The 26,643-nt window shown below is 42.8% G+C and overlaps 1 protein-coding gene across 1 annotated transcript; it reads right to left on the minus strand.

Annotated features, from left to right (window-relative positions):
- Positions 1–26,643, minus strand: LOC137539040 (chymotrypsin A-like). The gene is made up of 7 exons (XM_068261504.1): positions 26,592–26,643; positions 20,019–20,122; positions 18,319–18,395; positions 15,321–15,399; positions 13,472–13,652; positions 8,336–8,469; positions 1–226 (listed from the first exon to the last, which is right to left on the minus strand). The coding sequence occupies exons 1-7, from the start codon at positions 26,641–26,643 to the stop codon at positions 65–67; spliced, it is 789 nt and encodes a 262-aa protein (XP_068117605.1). The 3' UTR covers positions 1–64.

Raw genomic sequence — 26,643 nt, forward strand, 5'->3', positions numbered from 1 at the left:
TATTGCAATAAACCTTTATTGTCTAAATATTCTCCAGGTTTAGTACAGGTTTGTCTTTACATATTTAATTGGCTGCTACAGTCTGGTCCACCCAGTTGCGGAGTTCTGTGACACGGGCATAGACACCGGGGCTGGCAGGTGAGCATTGGCTGCTTCCCCAGGAGACAATGCCGACCAGAGTCCAAGCACCGGCGTTCTGACAGACGAGGGGTCCACCGGAATCACCCTGCAGGGAAAGAAAGCAAGAGCTTAATGACTCTTACAACCGGTAGTGAGAAGAAGGCTTGAAGGCAGAACCAGTGGGAATCATAAAGAAACAAATTATTTCTCAAAAAGCAGACTTATTTTCTGACTCACAAATTGCATTCCTGTTCCAAGGCTTTCCCTTGACTCACAATGATGCTAAACAGGTGCTTCTCTGTCATGTAGCTAACAAACAGCTGATGAGTCACTCAATGTCAGCCTTCAACACACAAGCATTAGCTCAATAATAGACGTTTTATTAAATGTTCTGTTGTCGCAATCAAATCTATCCCTTTAGAAGCTTAGTACACCATAAACAAGAATTGTGATCCTTGAAACTAGTGTACACAAAAAGCTCGATTTACTATGCCTGAGATGTGGTTGGATATTGGGCTTGATTCACAAAGCCGTGCAAACTGTTTAGCACGTGAAGTGCCGTTCGCGGGCTTTTGCGGGCGAGTTGCGGCACTTTGCGCGCGCAACAGTCCGCGAACGGCACTTTACGTGCTAACTGTTTAGCACACATGTGCTAAACAGTTTGCACGGCTTTGTGAATCAAGCCCATAGTCTACTAGTTAAGGCCTCAGTCTCTGAGACAGGAGATCAGGGTTTGAATCTCGGCTCTGCCTGTTCAGTAAGCCAGAATTCAGTAAGGAGACATTGGGCAAGACTTCCTAACCCTGCTACTGCCTACTGAGCGTGCCGTAGTGGCTGCAGCTCTGGTGCTTTGAATTCGCTGCCAGGAGGTGATATAAATGTTCTGTGTCTTGTCTTGTAACAGCTGCAATGCTTTATTTTAGTTTGAGCAGGCAAACTAGTTCGCCAGTATTCGCCGCAATCACACTCCTGCACAGAACATGACCCACAGCAGTAGAGATCAATGAGAGATTAAAGCACACCTGTATTGAGAGGGATATGGAGGCTGACATTTATTTCCTTTTAAGCAATGCACTTTACCTGGCTGGCTGTCCTGCTGACCCTCTGCCTGTAATACTTTAAACCATAGATGCTGAACAAGCATGCAGATCAGATGTTTTTGACGGAAGTCTGACTAGATTGTTTCAGGTGTGTGATTCAGACACTACTGCTGCCAAAGAGATCAGCAGGACACCAGGCAACTGGAATTGTTTAAAAGGAAATAAATATGGCAGCCTCCCTATGCCTGTCAGTTCAGGGGTACTTGATGCAAATGTTGTTGTTTTTATGCAAAAGAGTCCAGTTTGAAATTTGAACTAAAATGAAGTATCTGATGACTTTGGTGGTTCAAATCCCAAGCTGCATGCATTAGGATAATGCTACATTAATAGTTGTGCATTGCGGTGCAGCATAACAGCTGCATTGTAACACAGAAAGTTGCACTGCAATGCAACACTTATGCAACATTCCCAGTGCGGTCAGTGCGAACATGCAACAACCCAACACTGCATGCAGTGCCTTAGGCCTCTTTCCCACCAAGACGTTGCGTTTTAGGGGACGTTAAGGTTGCATAACATGCCCATAACGCAACGCGTGGTGGTGTTGAAGTTGGACGTCAGATTAAGCCATGTTATGTGGCTCTCAAAGCAGCCGCTCCAGGATAGTGATGGAAAGTCCAGATCTTTTTAACCTATTTTGGTTCATGGACGTAGAAACTACGTCCAGGAACCATGCGCGCTACCGTGCGCTCCCGCGGCCGATCGCGCGCGTGCACACGCACTCCTGGCCGCGGATTCGGTAGCCACGGAATCAATGTATCGGGCTATGGTGCCCAATCACTGACTCCTCTCCCCTGCTGAAAAAGCGAAAGCTTCCCTCGGAAGCTGTGCTTTTTCTGGCCATTGCCTCCCCCTGCGTCTCTCTAAGCGTGTGTTATGCTTAGAGTGACGTCATGTAAACAAACTCATGGTCGCCATCTAGTGGCCAAAAAGTAAAACTACAACTAAAAGTAAAGAAAATTAAAAACAACACACAATTACATTATAAAACTATAGTTTACTTCCCACCCTCCCAAAAATACCCAAATAAAATGTTTAACCAGCTGAGCGGTCTGGACGAGCTCAGCTCGTCCAACACCGCCAGCGGCTGCCGCTCAGGCCCTGCTGGGCCGATTTTAATGAAATAAAAAGCAGCACACGCAGCCGGCACTTTGCCAGCCGCGTGTGCTGCCTGATCGCCGCCGCTCTGCGGCGATTCGCCGCGAGCAGCGGCGAAAGAGGGTCCCCCCAGCCGCCTGAGCCCAGCGTAGCCGGAACAAAAAGTTCCGGCCAGCGCTAAGGGCTGGATCGGAGGCGGCTGACGTCAGGACGTCGGCTGACGTCGATGACGTCACTCCGCTCGTCGCTAAGGCGACGATATAAGCAAAACAAGGAAGGCCGCTCATTGCGGCTTTCCTTGTTTATTCTGGGCGCCGGAGGCGATCGGAAGATCGCCTCCGGAGCGCCCTCTAGTGGGCTTTCATGCAGCCAACTTTCAGTTGGCTGCATGAAATAGTTTTTTTTTTATTTAAAAAAAACCCTCCCGCAGCCACCCTGGCGATTTAATCAGAACGCCAGGGTGGTTAATATAAAAAAAAAACCAAAAAAAAACATTACAATAAAAAAAACCCCATGTAAATATTTACCTAAGGGTCTAAACTTTTTAAATATCAATGTAAAGATGAAATATTTCTATATTTTTTTAATTTTAAACTTGTAAATAGTGATAGATGCAAAACAGAAAAAATACACCTTTATTTCCAAATAAAATATTGTCACCATACATTGTGATAGGGACATAATTTTAATGGTGTAATAACCGGGACATATGGGCAAATACAATACGTGAGTTTTAATTATGGAGGCATGTATTATTTTAAAACTATAATGGCTGAAAACTGAGAAATAATGTTTTTTTCCGCTTTTTTCTTATTCTTCCTGTTAAAATGCATCCAATGGCTGTAAGACCTTTAGCTAGCACTAGACTAGCTAGTATATGTAGCCGGCACCCCCCAATCGCCTCCGATTGCTTGATCCAGCCAGTTAATACATTACCCAGCCTGGATCCAGCGATCGGCGCAGCCTCCCTGCACAGCTCCGCTCTTCGCTATGGGGAGGATCGCACATGATGTCACTGATATCATGACGTCATGACGTCATGCACAGACCCGATCCTCCCCATAGAGAGACCGGAACCGTGCGGGAAGGATGTGCCGATCGCTGGATCTAGGCTGAGTAATGTATTAACAGGCTGGATCAAGGGGAATGGTGTGTGTGTGTGTGTGGGGGGGGGGGGTGCCGGCCACATATACTAGCTAGTCTAGTGCTAGCTAAAGGTCTTGCAGCCATTGGATCTCAAAAAAATTTCATGGGGGACTCCTGAGGCCAGAAAGCAGTATGCCCACCACAGGGTTGGGCATACCGCTAAGGAGGTTAAAGTTATTTGTGGCTGCAGAGCTGAGAAAATAGAGATCATTCAAATTCTGTGGTAATACAGAGGGATTGCCTACCGTTTGATAGTAATAGCTTGATGGCCCTTTCACACCGAGGCGGTATGGTGCGGTATGATTACCTCACCCCACCACCGTACAATGAAAGTCTATGGAGACTTTTATACTGTAACTTTACGGCGCGACAGTAGTGACATTTTCGCTGCATCCCCAACGCAGGTCAAGAACTACATTACCGCGTGCCTTCTGCATCGAGTTGCAGTGATTTGCCTCGGCCTGGAAGTCATGCTAGTTTATGGTGATGCGTGGATTTGTGGAAAAAAATCACTGGCGCGACGTTGCGGTGCACATGCGCGGAAGCATATTTTAGCAATACGCTTCCGTGCACTTCAGCATACCTGAAGCAGGAAGTGACGGCAAGTACATGTCACTTCCTGCTTGGCCGGAAGTGTGTGTTCCCTTTCTGGACACCAGCCAAGCAGGAAGTGACGCACACTTGTCGTCACTTCCTGCTTCGGGTATGCAGAAGGCCAGTTTTTGATGGTGTGATGCGGTGCGTCGAGCGTGACGTATCACTGACGAAGGTTTGTAATCTGAAACCGACCTCAGTCATTGCCTGCATCATATCAGGACATAGCAGCAGTGGATGGCACAGGCACTGTTACGCTTAGGCACCCTTTTCATCAATAGAATACTTAGGATTATTTTTCAGCATTACAAGGATCACTGCTTATCCAGCTTTTGTAAATCAATCCCAATAAACACTTGTCTGTTCAAATAAAAAAGAAATGAACACTGAATAGAAGTAAATTTTGTAGGGATACATTTATATTATTCACTTAAAATGTGGTTTATACTAAATAAAATGTGTTATTGTCTTGTTGAAGAAAAACTCCATGAAAAAACATAATACTGCATACAAAATCCTGTCCATTATCTTTTTTCCAGCATAATGGTCCTTTTACACTTAATCAGTTACTCACAGTTATAACACAAAGACAACTGATTTTCAAAGTAATGCCCATGTTTCCCTATGGCTCAGCTCCCACTTTATGCGTTTAAATTGAAAACTTTTTCACAATACACTGCTAAGGAGAACAAATAACGCATACCAATGCATTACGTGTAAAAGAGTCCTAACAGTTCTTTCACACTACCGTATATCAGTTGCTGTCAGTTATAACTGAAAAGACAACTGATGTGCAAGGTAAGGGTCCATGTTTTCCTATGGCCTTTTTCACACTATACGCTGAAGAAAAGAAAGCATTTTCACAATGCACAGCTACGGAAAGTTTAAATGCAACACATTGCCACGCATTAAGTGTAAAAGCTTCCTCGGGCTTGTTTGACATGGGAACTGACCCAGCCAGACAATCACTATCCCTGTACATGGTATGAATTTGCAACACATCCACTGGCGTTAAATGTCTTGGAGATTGAATCTGTCCATTGCGATAAAGCAGCAGACACACTCAGACATGGTGAAAGCGTGAATCCACTCTGCATGTCTGTTGGTCTGCTCCTGTTCCCTTCAGAAAACAGTTCAGCAGTGCACACAGTGTGGACTGAGTGTCAGTGGCTTATTGCCTTTGTATAGCAGGCCTCAGCAGTATTATGGTATGGACTCATTCTGTGAAACAGCAACAACTGCTCATACTGCAAAGAGTACCCATATATGGAGAAAGTAAGAGCAATGTCTCCTCACTCAGACAACCCTATTCTAGTTGCAGTTAGGGGCGGTTAGTGTTGGGCACAAGGAAGAGGGGAAGTTAGTGTTAGAGGGGCACTAGGAGTGGGAAATAGTGGAAGGAATTAAGTGAGGGTGGGGGAATGTTAGCTGATAGGAAGGGGTGGTTAGTGTTAGGCACTATGAAGCATGGGCTAGTGTTAGGCACTAAGAGGTGGGCTAGTGTTAGGCCTCATGTGGAGGTTTAGTTTTAAGCACTAAGAAAGGGGGGGGGGGGGCGAGTGTTAAGCAGTAAGGGGGGGAGAGGTAGTTTTAGGCATTATGTGGGGAGGTATTATTAGGCAATAGGAAGGGGAGATTAGTGTTAGACATTATGTTGGGGTTTACTGTTGGCCATTACTTGGGGGTTTAGTGTTAGGCACTCAGGAGGGGGTTTAGTGTTAGGCACTAGGGAGGGGGGTTATTGTTAGGCACTAGGAGGGGGGCTATTGTTAGGCATTAGATGTGCAGTAAGCATTAGGCACTAGGAGGGGGGTTAGTGTTAGGCATTAGGAGGGGAAGTTAGTGTTAGGCATTAGGAGGGAGGTTAGTGTTAGGCACTAGGAGGGGGGTTAGTGTTTGGCATTAGGAGGGGAAGTTAGTGTTAGGCACTAGGAGAGGGGCTAGTGTTAGGCATTAGGGGGGGGCTAGTATTAAGATTTAGACACACGTCCAACTTTATACACAACCAACCGCACAACATGACCTACCACACAGGAAGTTGTTTACCTGACAAGTACGTACACACACGCCAACCAACTAAGCAACCAACTCACTTAAAGAAAATCTGTAACGAAAAAAAACGTCCCCTGGGGGGTACTCACCTCGGGTGGGGGAAGCCTCCAGATCCTATTGAGGCTCCCCCGTCCTCCTCGGTCCCACGGTGGCGGTGAAAATCCTCCCGGAATGGCAGCGATGTAAATATTTACCTGCATGGCTCCAGCGCAGGCGCAGTATCCGCTCTTCCCACGGAGATAGGCGGAAATAGTCTCCTGTGCCTGCGTAGTAGAGCGGACCCGACGGAGATCGGCTATTTCTGCCTATCTCTGTCCAAAGAGCCAAAACAGCGCTCCCGGTGGAGCCTGGAAAGGTAAATATTGAACAGGCTGTCGGATTTGTCACGCCGGCTTTGAAGGGCAGCAGTGAGACCCCTGTGGGACAGAGAAGGATAGGGAAGCCTCATTAGGATCCTGAGGCTTCCCTCTTCCGAGGTGAGTACCCCCCAGGGGAGGTTTTTCTCGTTACAGTGTCTCTTTAAGTACTTTGCGTGCAAGCTAAATGACAAGCTTCACAACATATTGCATTAAAAAACAATAAAGTTGTTCAAAAGACTTGTACACACATTTTAACCTGCAGGATAGTTGGGCAGACTGATCCATATCAGCTGTACACACACTCAGCTTATCTCCGAACAGACAAGTTTGGAAGGTAGTTGGACAGATTGTTGGTACGTGTGTATGAGCCTTTAGGTGCAGTACTAGGAGGGGAGGGTTCAAGTAAGAATGAGTTCTGGGTAAGTGCATAGTAAAATATCAGTAATGTAAATAACCAATACTTATACTTGTAGGTAGCACCATCTAGCGCCTTCACACGTTGGCGCCATGACACGTACACAAATACGGGCCTTTATTTCTACATTACAATGTTTCACAACATTTTAGACACGGAAGTCTGCAGCATGTCACTTATAAACTTGCATAGCTCTGAGAAGGACGATGGTCATGTATCAAAAAAAGTCAATATTTTTTCCATCAGTATTGACAGAAAATATTTCCTAACTGAGGTAAAAGCTCCGTCTTCAATCTTCTGCATTGTTTACTTATTATTATTATCCCCTTTTTTGGGGCTCTCAGAAGGGTCACTATTATTTTCTTAACATCTTTCTTCCTAGAAGAGCAACTAGTGGTTCTGGCGAGATTGGGGCAGCATGATCCTGTAAAAGTTCCTGTTAAGTCTACAAATTGGTCTGACATTTGGATTCCTTTATTTCTGAGTACCACTCTATAATTTATATTGTCATATATAGTAACGTCCAGTACCATAGCAGGAACTCGATGCAATCCCAAGTGCTCAAAACACATTTGAGTTCACGAACTTCCTACATTTTAACGTCAGATCCAGTTACCGGTTTAACACTCACTGCTGCTGCAAGTGTTGCTTGGCTATTGATATGCTGCTTTCAGTAATATTGGTGGGTGATTGATTTTGTTTTTGCCGTGCTTTCTTCAATACTACACATCACTTCTTGCCTATTCTCGCCTGTTGGTTCACTTACACTTATAATAATTTTATTTTTATTTGATTTTGAATTAACATTTTTTAAATAAATATTACATAAAAAACAGCACACTCCCCAAGCCTTTTAACCCCATGCACCCCATGCAGGCTAATACTGCCAAACTAACTGATCCCATGAGTGTGGGGTTCCACTCCCTAAACAATACCAGCCCACATTGTTCTTGCCATGGAGTGTGCTCTGCAAAAAGGAGGCAGAATTATATAACTATTTACCTAATGGGTTAATTATTAGTCTGCAAGTCATAGCATTGGGCATCATTTAGTAAAATGATGTGTTTACTTTGGCAGAAGAGAATGTTGTTTTTCTTTTTGTAGCATTTGCCAGTCAAACCACCTGGTAGAGCTCTACAAGAAGTAATATTTCATGTTTTATACATATAGTTGTGTACTAACTATAAACACACACATAGCGCAGGCCTCTGTGACCATGTACTGTAATACCAAGCACTTAATTCAGCACACACAGGTTTTTTGTGTCTGTTCTGGGCCTTTTTTTAGGGTTTTTTGGTTCCTTCCCATGTCCTAAAATGGCAATCAACCCTAAGACAGTGATATTGACATTAGATTGTGAGTCGCTCTGAAATATCATTTGGGGCATACGTTGTTCAATAAACATGGTAAAAAAAAAATGTCAGCCTAAAATTAAAAAAAAAATGAATACAAACCATGCAAGATGAGGATCCAGCTGCACCTGCACAGACCATGATATCGCTGATGTTGTTTCCCCAGTAGGTCTTGCACTGAGCATTGCTGAGCACTGGCAGAGCAGTCTGCTGAAGCAGGCTTGGGGTGTTCGCGGCTGTAAATTAACAAGCATTTATATTAAGAAATAGGTCTCATCATTAATAGGAAAGGGGTTTGGATGAAATTGGGTCTGTTTTTTGTGTATTTCTGCACATTACCGTACCTGAAAATTACATTAGAGCTAAACAGCCCAGTGAAAAATCAATGGCCTGTTTCCATCTATAATGTGCTTTTTGTGCACACACAACAAAACAATGAATTGCATGTTGCTTTTTTCTGGATACTTTGTGTGTTTGTCTATTGCCGCACAATGCACAGCTATGCACATGTACATCGGGCCCAGAACAACGGGCATGAAAAAGTTCACATGGACCTAGTGGAGATTTACCCTAGAAAAAGGAAACATCATATCATGTTAATCCATTTATGTAAACTAAGTATAAAACCTGACCGATTTGGCCATAATAATTATATACAAAAAAGCAACAACAACAAAAAAAGAAATGAACTATGATGTAGAAATCTGCTTATAAAAGCACCCCATATAGAAATATAGTATGCATAAACAAAGAGCAAGATATTGGGCTTTTTAGCTTTTCAAATAGACAGCAACCAATTATCAAGGTGGCTTTAGTTAACAAGTTCTATATTTATTACAATCTTCTAAAAATGGTATGACCCAACATAATGTGGATCGAACGTCCAGAGAACCATTGTCAGCAAATTACGGTATTCCACAATAATAAGGCCTAATGCACATTTTGTGGCCTACTGCCCAACTTCACCACAAGCAAGAGAACTCTCAATGCTTGCTAAAAAGTTTTAAATAAAACTGTAAACATTATAAATAGTAAATGGGTTGTCCAATATAGCGACACCCCAAAAGTTTGATGTATCAGGTTTGATGGTCCTGGGTGCCCATCCTTTGGTGCCGAGGTAACCATATATCTTTTATACCTGACACTAGTGATGGGAAGTCCGGTTCTTTTCAATGAATCGATTCATTTGATTCAACTCAATAAAAAGAACCGAATCATTGATTCATTTCACTGGGGAGGGTGTGGCTAGCAGTAACTAGTGCTAGTCACTCCCCTCCCCTGCTAATTGGACCAGATATCTATTATTCCTCCTCCTGGCTCCTTCTCCTTTAGCTGTGTGTGTGGGCCCTTTTCCACTAGCTGCGAAAACACAAAACGCATGCGTTTGCTGATTCTTAAGTGCAGCCTGTTTAAAATAATAATCCTGGGTGGCCTTTTCCACTGCTGCTTTCCAATTTTTTTTAAAAAAAGCAAACGCATGTCTGTGCGATTATGATGTGTTTTGCGTTTTAATGTAAAGTATAGGAACACATGAAAAGCGCATAGAAATGTGTTTGCATTTTGTATTGATTTAACCACTAGTACCTATTTTCAAAAATCACAAATAAAAAACACTTGCCAATCAGAAAAATGTGAACGCATAAAAAACGCACAAAAAATGCACCTCAAACGCATAAAAAAGCGCACAACAAAATTGCGTTTTGCAGTGGAAAAGGACCCTGTGCAGCTGCAGTTCCAGGGCTTGATTCACAAAAGGGTTCTAACATAGTTAGCATGCCTAAAAGCTTTGGACGTGCTAACTAGGGTGCTAAGTAGTTAGCACCTGCAAACTACTTAGCACCGTAGTTAGCACATGCAAATTTAGCACCGTAGTTAGCACATGCAAACTACTTAGCACCGTAGTTAGTACATGCAAACTACTACCTAGCACCGTGCTAACAAGTGTGCTAAGTAGTTTGCACGTGCTACTGCTAACTAGGGTGCTAAGTAGTTTGCATGTGCTAACTTCTTAGCACCCTAGTTAGCACGTGCAAAACATGTTAGCACATGCAAAGTGGCTTATCACTGGTGTGCTAACACTTAGCACTCTTTTGTGAATCAAGCCCCCTGTCTCATCGATTGAACTGATTCGGTTCAGTGTGATGAGTCGGATCACTCAACTCACAGGAAAGAACCAGCTCAAATGAACCAATCACTCATGAACCGGACATCACTATTTGACACCCAACAATTCCACAGTGTCATTCCATCTGATAACCCATTAATTTGGTTTTAGATGTATGGATTTACTATAAACTGCTGAGCAAACATTATTGCCTTTAAGAACCACGACCACAAGTCAGGCATTATTGCTAAGGAATGGCTGGAGGACAATTATGCTTCTGATATTTGGACTGCATTGCAGTTGAACACTAGCATTTTCAGAAGGTTATGATAAATATGACATTTTATTGCTAATTTTTTTGATAAATGTCTATATTCTGCTTGAAAAGCTCAACTATAAGGGAGCAGGGGCAGGAAGAATCGAAAGCATCTTACTGGCAAGATAAACAACAGAGATAAGTAGCTACAGATCTAACATAATGGAGCACTAATTACTTTGTCAACAATGACAGTGGACCTGTGATTTTTTCCTGAGAGAATCTCAAACCGAATCTCAAATCTAGATTTTGTATGTAGCTTAAAGGCCCATTCACACGTTAGATTTTCGTGGACGGGTCGTTTGAACGTCCCGTCGTTCAGTCGTTCGTCCACTAAATCTGGGGGTGTGTACAGACTGTCGTTCGGGTGATAAAAACTCAGTTTTATCACGCGAACGACAGTCTGTACACACGCCTGATTTAGTGGGCGAACGACTGAACGACGGGGCGTTCAAACGACTCGTCATTCACGAAAATCCGACGTGTGTATGGGCCTTTAGACATATACAGTATTTGAAAAGCCTCATGCACACATATGACGACTGTCACCCAAGGCATTGAATCCTGGGACCAAGTTCTGTTTGGACACTATATTATACAAAGAAAATAGATTGGCTGGCACCAAACACTTAGGATTGGTTAATGGCAGAGGGAATATAAGTGTATGGCCGCATGCTTGCCTGAAGATTCAAACGTAATTCAAGTCAAAAGAACCCTAAATCACCAGTCCAACTTCAATTAAGACTTCACCTGTTTATTTCATCCTCAACAAAAAATTACAAACACAGATTGGCAACTACAGATGGCCTGACAGCCATTTCGTTGGCACATTCGCTTTATCAGAGGCCATAAAAAATGTGCCCTCTGATGAAGCAGGGACACCCCCAGAATGGCTCTCAGGCTATCTGGACACCCTATTCGGTCACCGGCGGAACTACCGCCCCTGCAAGGGTAGCAAATGCAGGGGGGCCCGGAGTGAGAGGGGGCCCGCAGCTCTGGGACCCACCGCCCGCCCGTGTGCAGTAACGAGCGGGTGGACGGACGCAATAATGTTTTCCTTGCTGAGCAGAGCAGCAGCAGGCTTTCTGAGCGGTGGAGGGCACTAGGACCTGGGGGCTTACTTCCTCTCGGATGCTCAGATGCTTTCTCGGCCTCCGGTTCCCGCCCCCTCAAGCACGCAAGACGGAGGGAGACACAGCCGTCAGCCAGGAGGAAGATGTCACCCTGCCGTTAGTTGTGAGAAACTGTGTGTGAGTGTCTGTCAGGAGTCAGACGCTGTGCTGTGTGTATGTCAGTCAGTGTACTGTGTGTGTCTCAGTCAGTGTACTGAGTGTGTCTCAGTCAGTGTGCTGTGTGTGTCTCAGTCAGTGTGCTGTGTGTGTGTCTCAGTCAGTGTGCATCTCAGTCAGTGTACTGTGTGTGTCTCAGTCAGTGTACTGTGTGTATCTCAGTCAGTGTGCTGTGTGTGCATCTCAGTCAGTGTGCTGTGTGTGCATCTCAGTCAGTGTGCTGTGTGTGCATCTCAGTCAGTGTGCTGTGTGTGTATCTCAGTCAGTGTGCATCTCAGTCAGTGTGCTGTGTGTGCATCTCAGTCAGTGTGCTGTGTGTGCGTCTCAGTCAGTGTGCTGTGTGTGCGTCTCAGTCAGTGTGCTGTGTGTGCGTCTCAGTCAGTGTGCTGTGTGTGCGTCTCAGTCAGTGTGCTGTGTGTGCGTCTCAGTCAGTGTGCTGTGTGTGCGTCTCAGTCAGGATGCTGTGCTGTGTGTGTCTCAGTCAGTGTGCTGTGTGTGTGTCTCAGTCAGTGTGCGGTGTGTGCGTCTCAGTCAGTGTGCTGTGTGTGCGTCTCAGTCAGTGTGCTGTGTGTGCGTCTCAGTCAGTGTGCTGTGTGTGCGTCTCAGTCAGGATGCTGTGCTGTGTGTATCTCAGTCAGTGTGCTGTGTGTGTGTCTCAGTCAGTGTGTATCTCAGTCAGTGTGCTGTGTGTGCTGTGTGCATCTCTGGCAGTGTGCTGTGTGTGTCTCAGTCAGTGTGCTGTGTGTGTGTATCTCAGTCAGTGTGCTGCTGTGTGTGTGTCTCAGTCAGGATGTGGTGCTGTGTGTGTCTCAGTCAGGGTGCTATGCTTTGTGTGTGTGTCTCATTCAGGATGCTCCTGCCTGATTTACTTATTGAGAGAGGGGGCGGTGCGTGCCTGAATTCGGTTTGGGGCAGGGGGGCTTGGCGGCCTGCATGATTTCTAGTTTGTTAGTGGGGGGTTCCAGCCAGATTTTTTTTCTTGGGGGGTTGGGGGGGTTTGCAGGGGGGCCCAGTGGTTTCAAGTTACGCCCCTGTATTCTGTGTTGTTGTTTTTTTTGTTTTTGTTTTTTTTGGAGGGGGGGGGGATTTGCTGATAATGAACAGATGAAGTCTTAGTTGAAGTTGGACTGGTGCCCACGGTTCAGTTGTTCCATACAGGCGCACTGGCTAGGAATGCATTCTGTTGCTACAGCAGGGTGAAAAAGGTCCATGATAAAGCATCATGAAGGCGGGGGGGGGGGGGGGGGAGAAGGATAGAGAACAATGCCCTCGGCCTGCTCCTATCCTGAGTAGATCCACCAGGCTGATTGCTTGTTGCTGGCACATCTATGGAGATTGGGGGCTGCAATACACATGTTAGAGCATTCCCAATCAGCTGCTTTGGCTGAAACCCATCTAGCATGTGTATTAAGCAACAGTCTTTCCATCAGGAAATTTGTAGCTATTGTATGCGCAAATAGCACGTTGCAAGGGTGTTTGTGAATGCAGTTTCTTGCTGGTATTTTACATTAATTATTATTCAGGCTCACCATTGTATCTGGTCTTTCCCCATCCACTGGTAACACAGAGGCGACCATCATCGTACACCTGACCAGGGCTGGCAAGGCACACTGGGGATACGGTGGAGGAGATGGTAGCGGGAGTGGCAAGCTTAATCAGGGAAATGTCATTGTTGATGGTGTTGGAGTTCCAGTTGGGATGAGTGAAAACCTTAGAAAAAAAGAAACATATTTTAGCTTTGCTCACTTAGCACACGCAAATCACATTTCTCTAAATTGCTTAGAACTCATACACTATAGTTATGTTCCCCTGAAGCTGATATATATTGTGGGCCAACACTGCTGTGGGTAAAATAGCCAATGACTGGGGCACTGCATTATGGCATTGTTGTGGCCTAATCAGAAAGGAAGGCGGGGCTATGGGAGGAGACATCACTAGCCTGCCCATCACACTTCCTCCAAAGCAGGAGATCACATGACCTCCAAAACTGACAGACCCCATAGATAAATATGAAGGAAGTTTTAGGAATAATGTTGGGGGTAGGGTAGATTTGTACATCAGGAGTGTGTGTGTGAGGGGAGTAGGAACAATAAGTTCAAAATACATATAGTCTTGGAACTTGGCTGTGAGTTATGTACACAACTGTTTTACCCTAAATGATCACATTAATGGTGAAAGTCTACTGTGTGTACAGGCATTTCCAGGGAATGCCTCAACCATCTGCTATTATAGTCAGTATCCTGCTCACTTTCCAACTTCCCTTCTGCATAGGAAGGAACAGGCTGTTTCCTGAAATAATGGCAATATATATAATTGTCCAGGAAAGATTTGTTTTTAATTTTCATTACAATATAAAATTGCCATGAGCATGTATTAGTTCTACACAATTATTTTTGTAATTTAATACTAACTTCTTTGCAACCTTGGCAACAATTCTCTGTTTGGAGCACTGTTACTAGAAACTCTAACCTTGCTGCAAGTAATTAGTTCTCATGGCAAGAGCTTTAGTTAATTAGTTTCAATAGACCAGTGATTAACAGCAAATATTTATATTCTTATCCATCAATATCTAAAAGCATCATTTCTAAATGACTGAAATAATGCTTATCAGTAATCCCTGCAATACACAGAGATAAACGTATAAAAATCTAAGATACTCTGTTGGAGGCACCCTAATAATTCTAGTAACAGGTTGGTGCATCTAGGAGTTTTTGGATCGTACCTTCTTATGGATAAATCACAAAGGTAAGTTTACTTTTTATTCAGCGCTGCGTAATATGTTGGTGCTTTATAAATACAATAAATAATAATAATTCATGCACATAAGACAGAAACGCAATTTACAAATGCTGGCCCACTTCCTCAGGTCAATACAAAAGTGCCTTAGTAGCAGCCCACACGCCCGTGTATACATTTTTTTTATAATAAGCCTTTTGAACTATGCTGAGTCTAAATATGAAGCCCAGAGTGTCCACTGTCCACAGCTATAGTTTGCTATCGGGGTTAATGGAAAATAGCAAAACAAAAAAATTGAATGGGGGAATAGGCCGCATTCACCAAGAGTATGTGGCTTATGGACTTTTACTATTGCATCTATCGCTACATGGAAATCATTATTAAAAGTTACATTTTATGATCACATAACTATTAAAACATCCCGTATAACAAAATGTAAACATCCCGTTCAATTTTGTTTTTGCTACTTTCCTGATGCTCTTTTAGAGGGGTGGCTAGCTATATGTATATTTATTATTGTATACTATATGGGTAAAGGATGATTTGGACCAGTTACTTGCAGTATTCTTTTCAGTTCCATAGAGTAATATTCATGGATATTTCAGTTAAGAGTTGAACGTAGAAAAGAACGTAACTACTCACTTTTCCGACAGCCAGAGTCTGGATTGGTTCAGCATTAGAGCTTCTGTCGTGTTCTCCAAGAACGATACGGTCAGTGCTTCTATGAGAAGCAATGCAAAAGCAAGATTTATAACAGCTTATATTTCTCTACACATAATAATTCAGATTTAGGCTACGTTCGCTCTGGGCATTGTGTTCCCTGTAAAAGCAGGAAGACAATGGAACGCAGTGGAAAAGTCGTGCTGCACATTATCTGTACGTTGCATCACATACAGTGAAGCATACAGTCAATGAAACGTATGCCTTACTGCATGTTTTGTGGTAATGCATTGCATGTAGTGCGTTAAGATGCCACACACTGTTAGACCATACCGCACCAGCCGCACTGTGAACAATGCATAGGTGTTGCTTTGCATTGCAATGTTCCATCCATGCCCTCCACCAAATCTATCAGCTGATTAGAGCTAAAAAGAGATATTTTAAATACTTTTTTTAAATTTATTTTGCAATCACATGACTTTCAAGTTCTTCCCCTTCACTTCCACTATTATACTGAAGGTGGCTGGGCGCTGCATATCACATCATTAATGCTGTACTTCATATACCCTGCAGAGAGCCCTATGGGTGGGGATGTGTCCTGGTGCCTGCCAAGGCACCATGTCTCCCTTTGTTTTCTAGTATCAGTTGGTTTTGAACCTACTGCTTCTACTAGAATCAATTGGAAACAGATCCCAACAGTAATCTGACTAGGTGGTTCGCTAAAAAGGCATTCAAAAGAGCTTTGCTTCCATACTGAAGAATACCCAGATAGCTCATAGTGAACCCGAACAACTAGGGAGGTGTAAAAGACTTAAGGTACATGCACACGTCTGATTTTTCCAAACGGCCAATCTGCCAAGTGGATCCGTCAAAACCAGTCTTATTAGTCGTACAAATGCCCGATTTGACGTCCAAACTACCGGACGTTCAAACGACCGGACGTTTGGAAAAATCCAATGTGTGTACGAGCCTTTAAAGAATCCAAAAAGCCCTCGCTTACAAAAAACAAACAATTATGCTAAACATAATTTTGTCTTCTTAAAACAGAAGGTATTTGCTATAATCCAGCTTTAAGTGAGCAAGTCAGATCTCCCATGGAGCGTCACTGCTGAGTATGCAAATCATTTGTTTATGCCCCAGAACTGCTGGTGTATAGTAAGCTTCTAGCCTTTAAAAAAAAATGGCATTCCAATCACCTGGATGGCCTGATGAGGAGCATAGCAAAATATACATTTTTTTACCTGGTTGCCATTAACAAAGGGGCCCTTAATGAGCCTAACGGGGGTGTCAGGGGGGGCCCCAGGTTAATTTTGCCCAGGGGCAACATTGAAACTACAACCGACCCTGCGAACAGTGGGACTGCAGATGTACATTTAAAAGTGTCACACACTAATTTGGATGCAGAAAAAAAAACATAGAAAAAAAAAAAGATTGAAAGGGCACAGGAAATAGCAGTAATAGAATAATCATATTCAACTACCTATTTGATATCATGAAATATCATATATTTCACTATGACCTAAACTCTCCCTACTCCCACAAATTCCCCCCAGATGATGTCTAATCTAACCTCCCCCCTGATGGTGCCTAACCTTAACCTCCACTGTGGTGGTGCCTAACCTTAACCTCCCCCCACCCCATCCGATGGTGTCTAACTTTAACCTCCCCAGTGGGCAACTAACCTTAACCCCTCTAACCCTAGCATCAAGCCCACCTGCCCAACCCTAAACCCCTGAGACAAATTTAGGCGACCACTAAATAGCGGGCGCTGGGGCAGCCCACTATCGATACGGCCCGCCCAAATTTGTCGCTCTCCATTTAGCTGTTCCTGACTGCAGTGGCAGCTCCTCAGGACTAATCAAAGAACATAAAACTTTTTGTGGCCTGGCAAACATTTCTCATAGATAGATGAAGGAGGAGGAAAGCTGGCGCTGCTGTAAGCGCTTGATTTATTGATACAAAAAAAGAAATCACAGGTGCAAACTTGCATACATCATAAAACTTGTGGTTCTCATACCAGACGTGAGAGAAGGGACAGTAGTGATGGGTGCTGGTTACAGGATGCCCGACGGCCGTTTCGGGCCCTGCTGTGCTTCTATGGAGGCTACAAATCCACGGGCATAGGCCGTGTGACTTCACGCCGCAAGGTAGCGCCACCCTGTAATCCTCTGTGCGAATGTGCCAGCTTGGGGTACATCTGCGCATCAGCGTCGTGCTGGTGCAAGACGCAAATACCAATTGGCTTGCATCCATTTAATGCGTCATAGGTATGTTTATGCGCGTGCGTCGTGCACGCGCATAAACGTACCTATGACGCATTAAATGGATGCGAGCCAATTGGTATTTGCGTCTTGCATTATTACGCATGGCATATGCGTAAGAGTGGACGCAACAGAGTGTGATTACTTATTTCTCATAGCAGTATAGTGATTAAAAATTCCACATCATTTCTCCATGTGGAAGCCAAATAAACAGCAGTAATGTAAGTTTGGTGTTAATCTTTCCTACTGACGGTTTAAACTCCTCTTATAATGCTGTGGCTAAACCACTGGCTACTCAAAGACCATCCAGGATTTTTTATGCATTTAGTAAATGTGTAAAAAAAAAGACAAATTAATTGCACCTTCATCATGTTCCAGGGGCATAACTACAAATCATGGTACTGTATTGCTAAGCTTTGATGCTTTCTTCCCAACTCTTTATGTATCTCACCTTTCTCCCACCCCCTCCTACCCTCAAAGCTATTACCTGACTGTAGGGTCAGACCTTAATCCTGCACCTAAACTAGCCCTAGTGTAGAATAACTTTAATGATATCTTTAACCTATACACTAATGTTAGCATTAACCCTTGCAGCCCCATGTCGCCCAAGCTGTTGACCACCCCCACCCCCCTCATTTTCCCTATGTTTGCTCCATGTTGCTTTTACCAGTTATGATTTGACCACAGGTTTCTGGTAACTATGAAGATCCGAAACTTACATCACACCACAGTGAGCAGCAGTGACCACCCAGTTGCTGTTAATGAGGGAACCACCACAGAAGTGCCATCCATTGTCCTACAATACAAAGACATAACGTCGGTCAGCACAATATCATGTTCAGAAGATCCCATTTTCTAATAACCAGCAAATAAAACGATTTTTTTTAACAGTGATTAATACTTATACAAATGTTAGCAGCCGGTTAATTTAATTGGTGGAGTCACATGACCCCAAAGATGAAAGCCCCCAGAGGTCACTTAGGGGGCGCTGTATTGTTTCTCACATTCCTAGAGTGGATGAGGGGAAGAGAGGATATAGTTTGGAAAAAAAATAATTTAGCTTAAATGCCAATTTGCTGAATCACTGGTGGAGTTAATTATAGTCTTTTTTTTCAACACTAATTACTAACTAATTGATACTGAACAGGAAAGCTAAGACTTTTTTTTCTTAGTTAGTACTCATGAGTATTAGCTAAGAAAATAAGTATGTATATTAAAAGAAATGTATAGTGATTTAGCATAATTCATTTACTGATGTATTTTGTTTCATGCAATAAAAAAAATTAAAGTGATAAAAAAACAATTTGCAATATTTCACGCAGATTCCTGTAGGACAGCTTTCTTAATTGGTATATTGTTCTCTAAGTAATTGTTGCACGGTTTGGTAACATGATAACTTTTCCACCGCTAGGGGTGCTTTTGCCAAAAAATCCAGCACAGCATCAACCCCTTTAGATTGAAGTGTTACCCCTTGCACACCCCTTGTTGCCCCATTCACACTACATGCAGTTTTTCATGACATTTCACAATGCCAAAATAAATCAGCAATTATGGCCCATAGATAATGCTTAAAGGATACCACAACTGACATGTGGCATAATGAGATAGACATGGGTATGTACAGTGCCTAGCACACAAATAACTATGCTGTGTTCCTTTTTTTCTTTCTCTGTCTGAAAGAGGTAAATATCAGGTATGTAAGTGGCTGACTCAGTCCTGACTCAGACAGGAAGTGACTACAGTGTGACCTTCACTGATATGAAATTCCAACTATAAAACACTTTCCTAGAAGAAAATGGCTTCTGAGAGCAAGAAAGAGATAAAAAAGGGGGAAATTCTTATCAGTGAGGGTCACACTGTAGTCACTTCCTGTCTGAGTCAGGACTGAGTCAGCCACTTACATACCTGATATTTACCTCTTTCAGGCAGAGAAAGAAAAAAAGGAACACAGCATAGTTATTTGTGTGTTAGGCACTGTACATACCCATGTCTATCTCATTATGCCACATGTCAGTTGTGGTATCCTTTAACCCTTAGGGCTTAAACCCACTAGCAGCCTTTTCTAAGCACTAGTGATTTGAAAAACCTCTTGCTAATGCAATACTAGGGGGGATTTTTTTGTAATCACATCTCTCAAATGGGATCACACCCATAGCATTACATTAGCAAGAGCTTTTCAAATCACAAATCACAAAGCACTCAGGAAAGCTCTCCTAGTGGGTTCTAGGCCTAAGAGTGTTTTTTGTTGTTGTTGTTGTTGGTGGTGGTGGTTTTTTTTATTGTTATTTATATAAACTTAGTTTTTAGTTTATTTTTTTGACATACATGCTAGTAAGTTTAAATCATTATAGCATAAAAAAAAAGGATTAATGTTATTATTAAGTTATTTCATCTATACGATAGAAACATGTTCAGTTACCTGCAGAGACACCTGCCATGGCCAAGATCCGGGGACGGCTTCCTCACCATTCACAATCCTGGCATAACCAGTCACCACAGGGGGGATGCGAGGAACTCCGCAGCCTATAGGAGTTGAGTTAAATAACTTTTAAAAGGTAAAGCCTTACACTATTCAAAATGTTATATATACAGGAGAAGAATGTGTTATTCAGTACAGACGGTGGGAAAAAAAAAGTAAAAATATTTGTGAACTACTACTGGAAGGGAAGGATAAAATGCTACAAAGCAAAATCAAAGAAAGTACATGTAAGGAACTTACCTACTGATCGTTTCCACAGCGAGTCCCCCGTACATTGAGAGCCAGGCCGTGCAGCCGGATTACGGGTCGAGCTGGCGTCACATCTTCAGCTGCCGTCCACGTGTTTCTGCGTGCACAGCTCGCAATCGCTATAGACGGGGACACACGCCTCTTCCCCGTCATATACCCTTAAACGCTTACCTTAGGCCCTTCTCTAGGGGCAGAAAATAGGTACTGCAGGCACAAACTCCTGTATCATTAAAACAGCCAGTAGGCTGTTAGGATTTTTTTTCCCATGATGCTCCTAGTCTATGCTAGTCTGCTCTCCTCTTTACAATTTGTCCGTGACAGTGATAGCTGCCTTGTGCTACTCTGCTAAGTGTGATATTATTCATGGATTACTGTATACAACCTTGCTTTGGAGGGAGGGTAAGGTGTGCACAGTCATCGAACACCAGTGAAAAGAGCTAGGAACATTTTTGAATAACGGGGTAAAGGACGCACATAAAGAGAGAGACTATAAAACTACTTTTGTATAGAAATTCAGAGGAATAGCCAATGTTTTGTTTCAGAAAGTGGACCCAAACTCTTGCACTATTACATTTTGAAAGGTTTTTCACTCCACATATAAGTGCTGTAGAAATTAATTGTCATGTGCCCTGTGTGTTTGTTTACCTACATTACAGTGTACTTAGCTTATCAGCAGATGGGGCTCATAGCACTGCCTGGCCTCTGGCTCAACTCTGCCTCTGCATAAAAGACAGAGGCTTAACCTTTTCAGTGCTCCCTGCAAGGTTCATCCTTTCATAAATTTAGGGGTTTTTTTAGGATTACCTTAAATTGTACTGAAAACATATTGTTCCCCTAAAGGTGTCCAAACATGGTACAATTTTTTTTTTTTCGATTAGATAATTTTGTTTGAATATAAAGATTTTTCTAACATGTCCAATCAGATTTTTATTTTAAAAAATGGGATAATTGTTCATTTTTCTTAATAAAAAAAAAAAGATTATTTTTGATTTTCATCTGATTTGATCGTTTGGGCGAATAAATGTTTTTATTGTATCATGTATGGGTACCACAAAGGTTATCATGCTGTGCCCAGTCTTGTAGAGCAGAGAGGAAGTTTTTTTTTTTTTTCTTTTTCAGAGTTGTGATTGAAGAAGTCACCTGCTGTCTCCAGTGACCACACTGTGAGTCTCTATTGAGCTCTTTAACTGGTCTACGACTGCGTCATGCAGATGGGCGTGATCGCGGCGGCAGCCCCAGGACCGCCTAATGCCGATCGGTGTAAAGTCCTGGGGTGGGGATTTGCAGGAGTAAGGCATCTCCACTTGGATGACGGAGCAGAAGTCTCCCAGTGGTGATCGATGATAGGAGACTGTTAGACGGTGAAAATGCGGTCTATTTACACTGTACAGCGCTACGATTGCCAGCAGGGAAGCGATCCGATGTCATAGGCTGAAGCCTATTACAGCCGATCGCTGTCATTGGCTGGCTGTGGGAGGGAGGGGGGATTAGAAAAATAATTTAAAAAAAAATAGGTTTATTTATTTAGAAAAAATTACAATAAATATTTATAGAAGAAAATAACCATCCTAGGAGCAATCATAGCACACCAACAGAAAGCTCTGTAGGTGGGCAGAAAAGGGGTGGGGAATCACTTGTGTGCTGACCACGTTGCACTTCAGGGCATACTTCCAGTCGGAAGTTTGTTCGCTTAGCGCCACCCATTCCTTGCCTGCACCGGCCCCCTTTCACAATCGATTGCACAAAAGATTTCAACTTAAAAATCAAATTTGATTACTTTTACGAATGATAAACTGAAAGAAATTGTAAGAACGTGGTTTAAAAAGCGATTGCAATAGCAATCCGTTCATTGTTCAGCTTTGGTTTGGCTATAGTGATCAGCAATCAGGAATTCCAGTACTGTTGCGGATTACAACGTGGGAAGACCACGTTTTAAATGACCCTCTCTCACTAAGCTGCAACTATAAGTCAACTGTCTCTTCTAGACCAGTGCCCAATAATCTTGTCACAATATCACATGACTAGAGATAATAACAATGGGACAGTTTTATGCAGGAGGAAGGGGTGGGCACAATTTAAGCCGTGTTCCCACTCCATAAACAGCTTAAATTTAAGGTCTCAGAACTAGAAGAGTTCAACTTTTTACATGATTTTTATAGTTGCGAAAATAAGTGCAAAATAAAAGTTGAACAAAATGAAAAAATATTCCTTTCTCTCATCACTATTTGCTAAAATAATAAAAATAAGCTATGCTAAGGATAATAAGAACACCATGAAAGGAATTTTGATGTCTTCTTTCATTGCCGGAGTGTAAACATGGCTTAATAAGCCAAGCGGTCTAACAAAAAGCAAATCATCTAACAATAAATTGATGGAATCTAAAACATAATAATTCAGCTCTACAATTCTACTAATGGATTTTATGCTTTTCAATCCCCTGCAGTCAGACTACAATATATTAGCCACACTCATAAAATGTAAAAATATGGTAGTGTATGTTTAATATGAGAAAAGCGTAGCATCAGAGGTCATTTTTCAAAATGTAACAATAGTTCTTCACAGAGGCTTACAACTTGTGAGGTCAGAAAAACAAGGAAAGGCTTTAAAGTGAAAGAGAAGTCATGTTTTAGGCTGCAATTGGCATGTTTTGGGTGCCTCGTTGCTTCTACTGATGACTCTTCTTCTTTGCACTGTTCCACACAAGCCACTTGTGGAACATAAAATAATGATTGCAGGGGTACAGCGCTATAGACACTTAGGTGTGTATGATCAATGTTAGCATCCCTGTGTGCTCCATTTTAAATAAAAATATATGCTTCAGGTACACTTTAACTCCTATATTGTAAAACATGTTTACATTTGCAAGGTATTGCAGAGTACCCAGATAGCTGATGGGGACCCAGTACCACTAGGAGAGTTAAGCAGCTATCTCTTTGGTGAGATCACTATTGGTCATGACGTGACAGATGGCAATCTCACCCGAGGGACCGAGAGCCTTGGAGGACACGGAGGAGACTGTCCAGATCCTGGGGATTGGAGTAAGAAGTGCCACTCTGCTGCACAGGCGCCTGATGGAAAGGCAGCTCATTCCCTTCCCCGAGTACCTCCCTCCCGCCTTCCCTATTCAGAGTCCTGAGCAGAGCATAAGTGAGAGGCTACTCTTGGAATTTCACTGACGAGACCTCCCTTCAGTCAGGGGACCTCTAGCTACCTAATACTTGGGGGTACCTCTAGATTCTTGATCCTGAGGGTACCTCTGGCTACCTAATACTAAGGGATACCTGTAGCTACCTATGATGGGCAAGAGAAGTAAGGGAGAAGTGACAGCTGGACCATCAGCACACTTGCTGTGTGGTTTGGCGGGGGCTTGTAGGTTTATGAAGGACGATGTCTAGGGTGCCAGGACATCTGTGCCTATAGGCTCCTGTGATGTAAATCCGAGCCTGGCTGCATCCGCTCTGCATAGTAACCTCTTTAGACCCTGACTCGAGATTACTGCTCGCAGCATGTTTTTTTCACCCTGAGCCTTGGTCAAAAATACTGTTAGGTAGGTTAAAGGAAAATTATGACAACCCCAAATTACGACTGCACAAAGGAGAAAGCAACAGGGATGTCAACTTCCTTTTTAGATATATTGGTAGGTGAACAGAGGCGCCAGAAGGATAAAAGTACATAACATTTTTAAAAAATTGCTGGGAGGAAGTGGTGGACTCGCCTCCGTTAAAGCAGACACCAAGGACTGTAAATGTATAGATATACACATTTATTGAAAATACCCCAAAGATGCAACGCGTTTCGCGGGCACAGCCCACTTCTTCAGCAATAAGCAGGGGATAAACAACAGCAATTCAGTTATAGCAAGCAGAGCACCTCTGTGAGGTGAGGACAGAGGTGCTCTGCTTGCTATAACTGAATTGCTGTTGTTTATCCCCTGCTTATTGCCTGAAGAAGTGGGCTGTGCCCGCGAAACGCGTTGCATCTTTGGGGTATTTTCAATAAATGTGTATGTCTATACATTTACAGTCCTTGGTGTCTGCTTTAACGGAGGCGAGTCCACCACTTCCTCCCAGCAATTTTTTAAAAATGTTATGTACTTTTATCCTTCTGGCGCCTCTGTTCACCTACCAATATATTTGAGTCCACCCCAGGTGGAGGGGTGATCTACCCCCTTTCTTCCTATCTACAGAGAGCGACTTCTTAATCCTGAGTGAGGACAGGTCTAATCTCCTCACCTGCCTAATGAGTGGTTACCTAGGTGGTAACCCGTGTTTGTGAGTATTACCATCTCACTGTTTCATTTATCCAATCAATTTTGACATACTACACCATATTGGGCTCTCGATTTCTCTTCAACTTTAGTTTCCTTTTTAGATAGTAACAGAGGAATAAAATGGTTAAAAATTGTTTAAAAGGAGAGGGGTAGGTGGACACCACCCTCAGGTATATAATGATCAGCCAACGAGTCGTTGTAAATAGACAATAGAATTTATTACAAGCTCTCTGCATATTTGGAGAGCTTGTAATAAATTCTATTGTCTATTTACAACACACACACACACACTCTCACACACACACACGCACACACACACACATATATACATACACACACACACACACACACACACACACACACACACACACACACACACACACACACACACACACACACACACACACACACACACCCTCACACATCTCATAAATAATTATGAAAAAAAAACATTGCTCCTTAGCTACATGATGCGCTAATCAGTTTCTTATTCATCTCTTATAAAGTGTAAGGTTGCCTGCTAAATCACATATGCTCTTAATCCTTCACAGTCCATTTCTACAATGAATGAGAAATGTGAGGATAGCCATGTGCACATAGAAAACTAGTCAAATCTGGTACTCCATTCTGATTCTCCAAGATCTGGTACTACAAAGATTCAGTGAGATTTTCTATTCTACACACATCTGACCTAGGATTTGGGACTTTTTCAGAGTGTGATTTAACCTGTTTTGACAGACACAGCTGAAATAACGTAAGCAGGAACAATCCTTTGTTTCTACAGCATGCAAGTAGGAGCTCATTAATGGTACACGTTTTTTTAAAGATAAATCAGATTGAATTGTATAAAAAATAGCAGTTGCTCACAGTAAATTAAAAATGAACATATGGTCTGTATATAATGTGTGATCCAATTCTTCCCCTTGATATATATATATATATATATATATATATATATATATATATATATATATATATATATATCTCAAACGTAAAGAGAAGCAGATATCCGGGCACCAGTTGAGTTGCAAAGTGCACCACACCACAGAGACTCGTCTCTGAGGAAGCAAGTGTTCTTGCGAAACGGCTGTCAGGCCGCCATTTGCTGTAGCTGTAATAAGCAAAAAGACGTCCAAGACATAATGAAATCAAAACCAATCCAGCTCCATGAACAATAAATGGTAACCTTTATTTAAGGAATACATAAATAAAAACAATAAAAAAACAAACACAGTAGTTGGGCAAACCAGAGTGCGGACATGTAAAATACATAATTAGTGTGCAGGGTATGGGGGACAAACCCTCGCAATGCAAAATGTAGACAGGTATGAAGCCTGGGCTGCAGCAAATCAGGGTGGCATAATAAAAGCCAATGTGCACCCTGTATGAATCAATGCATAAATAAACACATTGCAGCACATATAAAATAAATGCTTACCCCCAAAGTGATGGTATCTGCACAGTGATGCCCAACTCCGCGCCTATCTGACGCGTGTGTCGGACCTCTGTCCTTCATCGGAGATCTGGGGCAACCAACCACTTAAGGCATGTTGATCTGAAAACCAACTGAGTATCGCAATGGCGTCAACCATGCGTAATCAGAGCTAGCTCAACAGAGGTGGGGGGGGGGGGGGCATCAAACATGCAGCAGGGGTAAAGAGGCACCCGGATAGAATAAAATTAGGTTAAAAAACAATAAAATGTAAATAAATGAGGTGGCTTACCTCAATAATGACAGTTGTATGCAACAAACTAGGTTTATTTTGCACAGGCAATGTGTTTCGTGGGTGTAAGCCTGCTTCCTCAGGCCAATAAAAAGTGCCTAAGTAGTCGTTGCCAATAGTATCGAGCACCTCTTCTCATCTCCTCATTTATTTACATTGTCTTGGTTTATAACCTAATTTTAATTCTATCTGGACACCTCTTTACCCGTGCTGTGTGTTTCACAGGAGGTGTTATCCACTTAGATATATTGGTTGATCAAATAGTCTTACCATAGGCTGCACTAATGAGAGCCAGACAGGAGACGAGCCACAGGAAAGCCAT

This window comes from Hyperolius riggenbachi, chromosome 11, assembly GCF_040937935.1.
Source record: "Hyperolius riggenbachi isolate aHypRig1 chromosome 11, aHypRig1.pri, whole genome shotgun sequence".
Lineage (NCBI taxonomy): Eukaryota > Metazoa > Chordata > Amphibia > Anura > Hyperoliidae > Hyperolius > Hyperolius riggenbachi.